The 13,094-nt window shown below is 44.7% G+C and overlaps 1 protein-coding gene and 1 non-coding gene across 2 annotated transcripts; one reads left to right on the forward strand and one right to left on the reverse strand.

The window, feature by feature from the left end:
• The first annotated feature begins 5,454 nt into the window (after positions 1 to 5,454).
• LOC137348691 (probable G-protein coupled receptor 139) lies at positions 5,455 to 7,247 on the forward strand. The gene is made up of 2 exons (XM_068013948.1): positions 5,455 to 5,584; positions 6,340 to 7,247. Exons 1-2 carry the CDS (start codon positions 5,455 to 5,457, stop codon positions 7,245 to 7,247), a joined length of 1,038 nt encoding a protein of 345 aa, XP_067870049.1.
• A 4,800-nt stretch (positions 7,248 to 12,047) lies between these two features.
• On the reverse strand, positions 12,048 to 12,120 carry trnar-ccu (transfer RNA arginine (anticodon CCU)). The gene has a single exon. It is a non-coding gene; the product is annotated as a tRNA-Arg (tRNA).
• Between the last annotated feature and the right edge of the window lie 974 nt (positions 12,121 to 13,094).

Genomic DNA, 13,094 nt, shown 5'->3' on the forward strand with positions numbered 1-13,094 from the left:
ACCTTACAGTAATCCCACATGCCCTGCCACCTACCTACAGTAGGAGCAATTTATAACAGCCAATTTACCTACCACCTGCAAGACTTTTGGCAGTGGGCGGAAACCGGAGCACCCAGCGGTAACCCACGCAGACACAGAGAGAACTTGCAAACTCCACACAGACAGAACCCAGAATTAGACCCGGGTCCCTGGCGCTGTGAGGCTGTGGTGCTAACCACTGCTTCACTGTGTTATTAATGCTGTTACTGTGCATGTATTATCACACTGTTATCACGGTGTACATGCAGTTCTATTATGTTATTGACACTGTTACTGTGGGTGAATGATCACAGTATTAGCAAGATGCAAATGTAAGTTCTATTGTGCTATTGACACTGTTATTGTGGTGAAATATCACACTGTTAGCACGGTGTATATGCACATCTATTGTGTTATTAACACTGTGGTTGAATTATCACACTATGATCGCGGTGTAAATGGAATTCCATTGTACTTTTGACGCTGTTACTGTGGTTGAATTGTCATTACGTTAGCACATGTTGTAAATGCAGCACTACTGTGTTGCTGACATTGTAACTGTGGGTGAATTACGAACATACGAATTAGGAACAGAAGTAGGCCAGTCAGCCCCCCGAGGCTGCTCCACCATTCAATAAGAACATGGCTGATCTGTTTGTGTTTCGTATTCCACAATCCCATCTACCTCTGATAACCTTTGATTCGCTTGCCTGACAAGAATCTATCGACCTCCCCCTTAAAAATATTCAATGACCCCGCCTGCAACACCTTCAGAGGCAAAGAGGTCCAAAGTCGCACAACCGTCTGAGAGAAAAATAATTCTCCTCATCTCTGTCCTAAAAGGGCAACCCTTAATTTTAAAACAGTGGCCATTAGTTCTGGACTCAGGCAGAAGAGGAAACATCCTTTCCACATCCACTTTGTCAAGACCATTCGGGATCTTATATACTTCAATTAAAGCTCCCTTCACTCTTCTAAACTCCAATGGTGAAGGCAGAGGCAAAATATTTGTTCATTTCATCCATCCGCCATTTCCTTATTATCTACCATTAACTCCCCATTTTCACTCTCTGGAGGGCCAACAATCCCTTTACTTCATCTTTTTCTGTTTGAATACTTGTAGAAACTCATGCTATCCGTTTTAAATTTCTAGCCAGCTTCCTCTCACACTCTAATTTCTTTCTCCTGATTAACCTTTTAGTCATTCTCTGCTGCTCTTTATATTCTGGTCAATCATAAGACCTGCCACTCATCTTTGCCCAATTATAGGCTTTTTCCTTAAGTTTGGTGCTTTCCTAAACTTGTTTAGTTAACCACGGATGGTGGGTCCTCCCCATAGAATTTGTCTTTATAATAGGAATATACTCATTCTGACTATTCCTAAATATCCCCTTAAATGTCTGCCACTGCTTCTCTGTTGTTCTATCTCATAGCCTAGTAATCCAGTTCACTTCAGCTAGCTCAGTTTTCAAGACCACACAGTTGCCTTTATTTATGTTTAAAGTAATAGTCTTAGATCCGCTCTTCTGTCTTTCAAACTGTATGTAAAATTCAATCATATTGTGGTCACTTCGACCTAGAGGTGCCTTTACTCGGAGCTCATTAACTAATCCTGTCACATTACACAATGCCAAATCTAATATACCCTGCTCTCTGGTTGGTTCCAGAACGTTGTGTTGTAAGAAACTAACTCGAAAGTATTCTATGATCTCCCCATCCAGGTTGCTGTTGCCAATCTGATTTTTCCAGTTGATATGTAGATGAAAAGCACCCATGATTATTGCCATCCCTTTATCGCAAACACCTAATATTTCTTCTTGTGTACTTCGTCCTCCATTCTGTTTACTGTTAGGAGGCATGTAAATCATTCCCACCAGTTATTGTCTTCCCCTCGTATTCCTCATCTCCACCCAAACCGATTCTATATCCTGATCTCCTGAACCAATGTCATCTCTAACCATTGCACCAATGCCATCCTTGATTTACATTGCTACCCTCCCGCGCCCCCACCCCCCCCCCCCCCCCCCCGCAACCATTACCTAGCTTCCTATTCTTTCTCGAATGTCATATAACCCTCAATATTCAGGACCCAATCCTTGTCATCCTGCAGCCACATCTCCATAATGGCTATCAGATCATATTTATCAATTTCAATGTGCACTATCAGTTCGTCTACTTTGTTATGAATGCTACATGCATTCAGACTGTTATCATGGTGTAAATGTAATTCCGTTGTGTCAGTGTAACTGTTACTTTGGGTGAATTGCAGTTGTATTGTATTGACACTGGTGCTGCAAGTGAATTATCACATTGTTATCACGGTGTAAATATTTTTCTATTGAGTAATTGTCGGTGGTACTCTGGGTGAATTGTCACACTGTTATCATGGTGCACATTGAGTTCTACTGCATTAACGATATTGACAGAGCCTGTCAGATTTGCAGAAATGGTTGGCTGATTGAAATTATTCAAAAAATAAATAATCCCTGACTAAATGTAATGAATGGATTCATTGAAGGAATATTATCAGGCATCGAGCTGTCAAGGGAAATATAAGGAATGCTACAAGTGGCCGTTTTGTGAATGCATCTGCACTTACCCCAAACTAACAGCATGCAGTGTTTCTGCTCTCAGTCTCTAACTCGCTCAGTTGGGTGCTCCTATTGCACATTAGCTGCTGCTGACTTTTTAAAATTCGTTCATGGGATGTGCTGTCGCTGGCTAGGCCAGCATTTATTGCCCATCATTAATTGCCCTTGAGAAAGTGGTGGTGAGCTGCCTTCTTGAACCACGCCTGTCCTGGGGATACAGGTACACCAACAGTGCTGTTCGAAAGGGAGTGCCAGGATTTTGACCCAGCGACAGTGAAGGAATGGTGATATGGTTCCAAAACAGGATGATGTGTGGCTTGGAGGGGAACTTGCAGGTGGTGATGTTCCTTGCAGCTGTTATCCTTGTCCTTCGAGGTGGGAGACGTCGTGGGTTTGGACAGTGCTTTCGAAGGAGCCTTGGTGAGTTGCTGCAGTGCATGATATAGATGGTACACAGTGCTGCCACTGTGCATCAGTGGTGAAGGGAATGAATGTTGAAGGTGGTGGATGGGGTGCTAATCAAGCGGGATACTTTGTCCTGGATGGTGTCGAGCTTCTTGAGTGCTCTTGGAGCTGCACCCATCCAGGCAAGTGGAGAGTATTAAATCACACTCCTGACTTGTGCGTTGTATATGGTGGACAGGCATTGGGCAGTCAGGAGCTGAGTAACTCGCCACAGAATTCCCAGCTTCTGACCTGCTCTTGTAACCACAGCATTTCTGCGGCTGGTCCAGTTCAGTTTCTGGTCAATGGTATCAGCCCATGATGTAAATTGGGGGATTCAGCGATGGTAATGCCATTGAACATCAAGGGAAAATGGTCAGATACTCTCTTGTTTGAGGTGGTCATTGCCTGGCACTTGTGTGGTGCGAATGTTACTTACCACTTGTCAGCCCAAGCCTGGATGTTGTCCAGATCTTGCTGCATATGGACACGGGCTGCTTCAGTATCTGAGGAGTCGCAAATGTTGCTGAACATTGTGCAAATATCAGGGAACATCCCCACTTCTGACCTCAGGGTCGAGGCAAGGTCATTGATGAAGCAGTTGAAGATGATTGGCCCTTAGGGCACTACCTTGAGGAAGTCCTGCATCGATGTTCTGGGACTGAGATGATTGACCTCCAACAACCACAACCATCTTCCTTTGTGCTAGGTATGACTCCAACCAGAGGAGCATTTTCCCCCGATTCCCATTGACTTCAGTTTTGCTCCTTGATGCCTTACTCAGTCAAATGCTGCCTTGATGTCAAGGGAAGCACTCTTACCTCACCTCTGGTGTTCAGCTCTTTCGTCCTGGTTAGAACCAAGGCTGTAATGAGGTCAGGAGCTGAGTAGCCCTGGCGGAACACAAACTGACTCTCACTGAGCAGGTTATTGCTGAGCAAGTGCCACTTGATATCACTGTTGATGACACCTTCCATCACTTTACTGATGATCAAGAGTTGCCTGATAGGGCAGTAACTGGTTGGATTGGAATTGTCCTGTATTTTTTGTACAGGACATACTTGAGCAATTTTCCACATTGCCAGGTAGATGCCAGTGTTTTAACTGTGCTGGTACATCTTGGCTAGTAGACACGGGCAATTCTGGAGCACAGGTCTTCAGTATATTGACGGAATGTTGTTGGGGCCCATAGCCTTTGCAGTATCCACTGCCTTCAGGCAATTCTTGATATCACGTGGAGTGAATCGGATTGGCTGAAGACTGGCATCTGTGATGCTGGGGACTTCAGGAGGAGACCGAGTTGGATCATGCACTTGGCACTTCCAGCTAAAGATGGATGCAAGTTCTTCAGCCTTGTCTTTTGCACCGATGTGCTGGGCTCCCCCACCGTTGAGGATGGGAATATTTGTGCAGCGTCCACCTCCTGTTAGTTGTTTAATTGTCCACCACCATTCACGACTGGATGTGGCAGGACTGCAGAGCTTGGATCTGATCCATTAGTTGTGGGATGGCTTAGCCCTGTCTGTGGCATGCTGCTTACGCTGTTTGGCATGCAAGTTGTCCTGTGTTGTAGCTTCACAGCATCACAGTGACCACTACTGAGTGCAGATATTCCTTCTTCTCTAAGCCCCTGACAATGTCCTGGACTGTTCCTGTCTTCAATCGTTTCTGCATATTTTGTATTACTTGTGGCATCTCTCGCATCTGAGTCAAAAAGTTTTAATTTCAATACCCACTGTAGGACTAAGCTGATCATCCATGACAGACAGCACAGATCAGTACTGAGGAACTGCTGCACTGTCAGAAGGACCTTTCTTCGAATGCGACCTCATAATCCACCACTTGTGCGAGTCCAGATCAACAAGAACGTTCATAGCTGAGGAACGGGAGAATTGGCCAGAGTTAAGACCACACCTTCAACAACATCCCCTCCACAGTCAGGAAACACTAACTGTCCATTGCTCAATTTCTATGTCTATTCCAAACAAGTTGACCTTCCAATCTAACAATAATTTTACAGTAATTCTTTGGATGAGGGTCTTTTAGGTCCTCAGCAGGTTATAATCCATTGTAAATGCATGTCTTCTCTAATTCCCTGTTAGTTTCCGCTTTTAATATCGGTTATTGCATTATTTACCCTCCTAAATATCTTTTAGAATATGTTACTGATGTCATTTTCCTTGTCTGTTTGATGTTCCCATTTTAGGTTTCAATGGATTTCCGATGTCTTCTTGCTCTCCATTATGTTTGACTGCATGATTTTACATTCCGATGTTGTTGACATGTCATATTTTCAAACTGGATGATTATTTTAAACACAGAAACAAATGCCCGGAGGTTAAGAGAGGTTCTCCACTCTGGATCAGGTGTCAAAACTGAATTTCACACAAAATCCTGTGAAATGAATGATTTTGTTGGATCTTGGACCAGTAACTTTCCTGTTCACAATTGCTCACATAAATGCCTCTCCACGGGTCGGCAACATGCTGGTACACCAGTGTCCCTTGTAAAAATAGTGAGGTCCCCGATTGGTAATTTCAGGAATGAGAAATTTCCCATTGAATTCTTTGCAGACAAGTCCAACTTTAAAATAAAAATTCACAGTCGTCTGTTTTCCAGCTGACAGGGGCGGTAACAGCGGCTTCCGAGCTCAGGACAAGTTATTGGCTTTTTGGCAGGCTGAAAAACAAATCGGAACTCGCCGGAAAAACCCGTTCGGAAGACACGGTTCCAGATCCTGTCAGCTGTGAAACTAATGGATGCGATTTTCCTTACAAACTGACCAATCACAAAGCTGCATTGGGGAGAGTTCCCGCTCTCTGCAACTGTCACAGGGAGAGAGGAAGGGAGAGGGAGAGTGTGGGAGGGGGCGGAAGGGAGGGGGAGGGGGGAGGAGAGAGAGAGATGGACAGAGGGGAGAGAGAAGGAAGAGGGATGGACACAGAGACGGGAGAGAGAGCAAGAAGGGAGAGAAAGAGATCAAGATCACACCTGACAGATGGACATCTATCTGCATTCTCTGCATCGTTACATTAAGTGTGTAGACAGACATTGACTGCTTGTGCAAGCACAAACAATGCCAGGTACTCACTAAGTAGGGAGAAATGCGTTTTAAATCGGACTGTGTTTTGATGGTATGAGGTTGGCAATGCACTTTACATACAAATTAATTGCCCCCATGCCCGTGGCTGAGTCAATAACTTTGTCAAATGTCCACGATGCAGCAAGTTGGTGCCTATCCCTGGCACACTCCCTCTTTCTCTTACTCTCTCTGTCTCTATTACAGCTAACTTGGCAGTGATTGTGATCCTGCCCCGAAGAAGATGCGGTCTCTCCACATGCATCACTTACTACCTGGTGTCCATGGCAGTGTCGGATCTCCTGCTCATGATCACTACTGTGATATTAAACCGAATTGTTGGTATTTATTTCCCAGGCAGTTTCATGTCTATCACACCGGTATGCAGACTCCATCTTGCAATAAGCTATGCGATTATAGACTGTTCTGTCTGGTTAACGGTCGCTTTCACCTTTGATCGATATGTGGCCATTTGTTACCAGAAGCTGAAAATAAAATACTGCACCGAGAAAACGGCAGCACGGGTTATAGGAACGGTGATCACACTGTGCTGTGTGAAAAATACTTTCTGGTATTTTATATATGAACCTTTGTACATAATTAACAATATACCCTGGTTCTGCAGTGTAAAATTAACATTTTACACGTCATCTGCATGGGCCACATTTGACTGGATTCACCGCATTTCGACCCCTTGTCTCCCGTTCTTTCTGATTTTGATGCTCAATGCTCTGACCATCAGACACATTCTGGCGGCCAGTAGAGGTCGCAGGAGACTCCGGGCCCACAGCAATGCAGAGAGTAAGAGTGACCCAGAGATGGAGAAGCGGAGAAATTCCATTGTTTTACTCTTCTGTATCTCGGGCAGTTTCATCCTGTTATATTTGTTATTTGTTATAAATTTCATGTATGTGCGAATTGCGAAATTTCGTTATTTTTCCGGTTCCAATTTCAATAGATCAAATTATATTCTGGACCAAAGTGGATTTATGCTTCAGCTTTTGAGTTCCTGCGTCAATCCATTTATTTATGCTGGGACCCAGAGAATATTCAGAGAGGAGTTAAAAAATGGAATGAAGTATCCACTGAGTCTAATCGTTAAATTGTTTAAGTGATGAACATAGTACAATCCAACATCAATTGCACATTTTTTGCCAAACATTGCTGTCCTTGTGCTTTTCACAAACTGCCTCCCCTGCCACATTCCCACAGTTCCTCCATTTTGAGGGTGTCCTTGTGTCTCTCCACGTTGGACATCAGTTGAAACCTCATCCACACACAGAACACGTGCACGGGTTCTCCCTGTAGTATATGTGTTTCTTGGTGCTTTTCCAGTCACACTGATGCTTGAATTCTTTTCCCACAGATAGAACATCCAAACTGCTTGGTTCAGTAGTACACTCAGGATTCCCCTCCATCTCCTTCCCCTGAAGGTACTGTTATGAAGGAACATAGGAATAGAAGGAGGCCATTTAACCCCTAGAGCATTCAATTAGATCATGGATGGTCAGTATATTAAATCGGTTTACAAGCCTTGCTTTCCTTCATATCCTGTGTTCAAATTTTCAATCGACCACCAGTCTCAAAAGCTGTTTGGAGAGAGAATTCCAGATATCCGCTACCTTTTGTGTGAAGGAGTGCTTTTGGAAATCACCCTTGACTGAGTTAACTTTAATGGTACATTAAGCTCCCTTATTGTGGACTCTACAATCAGAAGAACGAGTTTCTTTCTATCTACCCCATCAAATCCATGAATATTCTGAAACACTGTAGCTGGGTTCCGTTCAACGCTCAGTGATTCCCCTCTATTTCCCCTGAAGGTGCTGACTCTAACTGGTTTCAGTGCTGCACTCACTGGTTCCCCTCTCTCTCCTCCCCTGAAGGTGCTGACTCTAGCTGGTTTCAGTGCTGCACTCACTGGTTCCCCTCTCTCTCCTCCCCTGAAGGTGCTGACTCTAACTGGTTTCAGTGCTGCACTCACTGGTTCCCCTCTCTCTCCTCCCCTGAAGGTGCTGACTCTGACTGGTTTCAGTGCTGCACTCACTGGTTCCCCTCTCTCTCCTCCCCTGAAGGTGCTGACTCTAACTGGTTTCAGTGCTGCACTCACTGGTTCCCCTCTCTCTCCTCCCCTGAAGGTGCTGACTCTAACTGGTTTCAGTGCTGCACTCACTGGTTCCCCTCTCTCTCCTCCCCTGAAGGTGCTGACTCTAACTGGTTTCAGTGCTGCACTCACTGGTTCCCCTCTCTCTCCTCCCCTGAAGGTGCTGACTCTGGCTGGGTTCTGTTGCACAATCGCTATTTCCACTCCCTCTCCTCCCTTAAAGGTGTTGACACATAGAAAGAAACATATTATAGTAGGAGAAGTCCATTCAGCCCCTCCAGCCTGTCTCCCATTCAATCAGATCATTGATAATCTGCATATTATTTTCATCTACCTTCCTTCCGTCACCATTGATACACTTGCCTAACAAAAGTCTTCGTTTGGAATATTTTCCTTGACGCTCAGACTCAAAAGCTTTTTCTGTGAGTAGATTATGTAAGGGCGGTTATGTTAGTGGATGTGCAATCGTGACACCTGGATGAATGTTCCAAATGCATGAGATCAAATTCCTCCGTTCTATTTGACCTCGTCGTCAGAAATCTGTCTGTTAATTAAATAAAGCTGGAATTTTTAAAAAAAAACACAAAACGACGGGTTTGTTACCAAAAAAAAAAACCCACTTGTTCACTATGTTCTTTGGAGGAGAAAATCTGACGTCCTTAACCAGTCTGGTCTATGTGTGATTTCAGAGAAAGTGCAATGGGGTTGACTCTTCACTAATCTCGCAAATGGCCGAGCATGACGTTCACTTGCATCATATCTATGAATCAGTAATTCTCCATGTTGAACACCAGTCAGAGGAAGCACTGAGAATGGGGGAATTTCAATGTCTATCAGCAAGAGTAGCTCGGTAGTACCACTACTGGCGGAACCCTGAAGGACGTAACTACCAGACCGGGCTTGCGGCAGGTGGAGAATTAACTAATAAGAGAGAACTGTCTATTAGACCTCGTCCTCAGAAATCTGCCTGTCGTAGATGCCTCTGTCAGTGACGGTATAGGTAAGAGTGACCACCACACAGTTCTTGTGAGACAATGTCCGGTCTTCACATGGAGGACATCCTCCATTGTATTGTGTGGCAATACCACCATGCTAAATGGGATAGATCCAGCTCAGAACCGGGCACTGTGAGGCACGATGGGCCATCAGGAGCAGCAGAATTTTATTGCCCCACAATTTGACACCTTGTAATGCAGCATATCCCTGACACTACCACGACCCGGAAGACATGGCCCTAACCCTTGTTAAATGAGGAGTGCAGAAGAGAATGGCAGGTGTACCTGAAAATGAGATGCCAACCTGGTGAAGCTGCAACACATGACGACATTCATGCAAAACAATGGAAGCAATATGCTAGTGACAGAGCTAAGCGATCCCACAGCCAACAGATCAGATCAAAGTCCAGTCACATCCAGTTTTGAATGGTGTTGGACAATAAAACAACAAGTGGAAGGAGGAGAAGGCTCCAAGAACATTCCCATCATAAATGATGGCGGAGGCCAGTAAGTCTCCGCAATAGACAAGGTTGAAGCATTTATGCAACTATCAACAGCCATAAATGCTGAATGGATGATCCGTCTTCGCCTCCTCCTGAGGTCCCTACTACCATAGATTCCAATCTTCAGCCAGCTCAATTCGCTTTGCGTGATGTCAAGAAATGGTTGAAGGCACTGGATACAGCTAGGATTATGGGCCCTGGCAAGATCCTGGCAGTAGCAGTGACCACTCGTGGTCCATAACTAGACCCGCCCTTAGGAAAGATGCTCCAGAAAAGGTACAAGACCGGCATTTACCCGACAATGTGGAAAACTACCCAGGAATGTCCCAAACACAAACAAGGAGGACAATTTCAATCCCGTCAATTATCACCACATCCGTCTGCCCTCAAAGTGACAGAAGGTGCTATCGATAGTGCTATCAAGTGGTTCCTACTCACCAATAACCAATAACATTGCTGCCAATTGAATTAAATATCAGGTACTGCGTAGAAAGGGTGCCCGTTTTGTGCCACTGCTAAAAACGGATTTCTCGCCCTTTATCTCCTCTATATAACATGATTTGAACATTTAGTGTGGTCATTTTCATTTTAAGCATGCTTGATGGGGTTGCTTTGTCGTTTTTATTGTCTTTCTTCCTGCATAAGGTCTGAATCACTTAAGTAATTTAAGGGCAGCCGTATATTCTCGGCAGGTGTAAGTTCAGCTACAACAGCACTTCCATAAGCTCAATTAAATAGTTATTTTCCCTTTCAAGCGGAGACAATTCTAAATGTCAGCTTCTAGATGATTATTTTCACGCTTGTTTATTCACAGATATTTTACAGTTTGCTTATGAGCAATTCTACTGATATTTCTGTATTTAAGAACCTTTTCCGAGTATGAAAGCTCTCCCTTCCCTAATTCCTATGAATGGACTCGGGTCCAATCCTCCACCCGCCATCTCTCTAACAGAGTGAGATCTTTAAGGATGAACTGGAAGGTGTTGAAGTCAACCGCTGTGATTCGTGAATTAATTTGCTGATATCAGACTTCTGGGCTCAGGGAACACCGGCTCCAGCTCTGATATGAGGAGTTGGGTACAAGAGGGTTGGAAGCTGCGAACTGCGTTATATTTTATTGAAATGGCTCCATATGTTCCGAGTAGATTTTGGATGATGGGATTGATATTTTACAGCGATTAGTTTTGGGGTGTGGCAGAGACACAGAGAAATGATTCGACTTTTTATTTCCAACTGAACATTCAGCTAGTCACTGTTTCATCACCAACAACACAGCGATTTACAAGAATGTCATTGGCGATTGAATTCATTCCTACAATGAAAGCACTTTTTAAATATCAATGCATCGCTTCATCATAAAACAAACCGTATCGGCTAATAACTCCACCTGATAACGGTGCTGCTCTCCAACCACAGTCATTCTGTTTTATGACAAGGAGCTGTCAGTTGCAGAGGGAAGCACTGACCAGTTTAGTGCTGTACTAATCGAAGCTGTCACTGAGATGTACACGTGATCCTTGCCAGTGCTGGTTAGTCATTTAAGCGCTGGTCGATTTTAACTCTCCCTCACCCAGCAACACCCAAGCCAAATGCAACGCGTTTTTACGCCCCTTCCACTGGAGGAGATGAACTCAGCACAAATTTGGGATTTCACGTGTCAATTTGCCTTTCCTTTCCTTTTTGGCCTCCTTGTCTCGACAGACAATGGGTAAGCAACTGGAGGTGGTCAGTGGTTTGTGGAGCAGCGCCCGGAGTAGCTATAAAGGCCAATTCTAGAGTGACAGACTCTTCCACTGGCGCTGCAGATGAAGTTGGTTGTCGGGGTTGTTTTACAGTTGGCTCTCTTACACTTCTGTCTCTTTTCCTGCCAACTGCTGGGTCTCTTCGTCCCGCCTCTGTTCAGACCCGTCTTTATAGCTGTGGAGATCGCAGGCTCCCATGAATGGTGCTCATTGTCGCAGGACTCCGCGTTGCGTTGGCAAATGTCTTTAAAGTGGAGACATGGATGGCCGCTGGGTCTGATACCAGTGACAAGCTCGCTCTCCAATACGTCCTTGGGATCCTGACATCTTCCATGTGGCTCTCATGGCCAAGCTATCTCAAGCACCGCTGGCTGCTCGGGGGAACATGCTGGGGCTGTTGGCTGCCTCGAAGACTTCTGCGTTGGAGATGTGGTCCTGCCACCTGATGTCAATTTTCCATTCGTTCCTCAGTGGGGATCAAATTGCGGCAGTGGAAAGCAAGTCAGAATGGAGCTGAAGAGAAGCTGCTGAGTTTGGGTCCAAAGTTAAGAAAATTCCTCAACGTCGGCTGATACACCCCAGATGGGACTCGAACCCACAATCCCTGGCTTAGGAGGCCAGTGCCTTATCCATTAGGCCACTGGGGCCGCTTGCGTAGGTTGCAAGGATGCGAACAATAAATACCATCACCCTGCAGTTAGCCCATTGCACACTCTGAACGTGCTGGATGCTGCTCCAGGCATTAAAGTGTCTGCTCAATAATGTGTCAGTGCCTAAGTCTGCAGACCATAATAAGCTGAATCTATTTTCATATCTAAAATCAAGAAAATTAATCCCAGCTTCAACACCATAAAGACATTAAAATATTGTTATAGTACTTCAAATCCAAATCTGTGAAGTTTGCAACAGTCCAGCAAACACTTAGTGCAGCTGAATATTCGAGTTTAACCAGGCTAATATTGGAGAACACGAAGGACTAGATTGGAGAATTAGATGTGTTCATTAGATTGCAGTGTTGCCCCTGTGATGGAGCTTATGCTACATTTGAAGTCAATTCCAATCAGAATGTTTGCAGATTTGCAAGTTTAAATGTAGGAAAATACCGGGGTATGCTGCCTACAGTAAATGAATCTGGAGACCTTGAGAGTTATTGTGAGTCACATCAGAGTAAGAAGCAAAGACTGGACTGTGTCAGTAAATGTGTGTGTACGTTTGTGTGGGTGTGTGTATCTGTGTGTAATGTGTGTGGGTGGGTGTTCACATTTCCTACGCATGTTCCCTACAATTTATCATCCTCCATATAACCACTGGTGCAGGGAGCAAGAAACAAATCTTCCATCTACATGGACTCGAATTAGATAATGGCAGCAGCTCTCGTTTTGGCTTCCACTCGATCTTTCTGTATCCTCTATAACTCGGCCCTGAACCGTGCCCTGATCTGTTTTCTCCCATCATCATAAATGATGGGAATGGAGAGCGGGGGAGATAATATCGTGATAATCACAATCAACATGTGGGTATTGCGCGACAGCGATTTAAATCTGTCGGATACAACATTGAGACAAATGGACACAGAATATGGACAGGAAACACACATGTCCGAGACGCAGGTCTGGATCTT

This window comes from Heterodontus francisci, chromosome 34, assembly GCF_036365525.1.
Source record: "Heterodontus francisci isolate sHetFra1 chromosome 34, sHetFra1.hap1, whole genome shotgun sequence".
NCBI lineage: Eukaryota > Metazoa > Chordata > Chondrichthyes > Heterodontiformes > Heterodontidae > Heterodontus > Heterodontus francisci.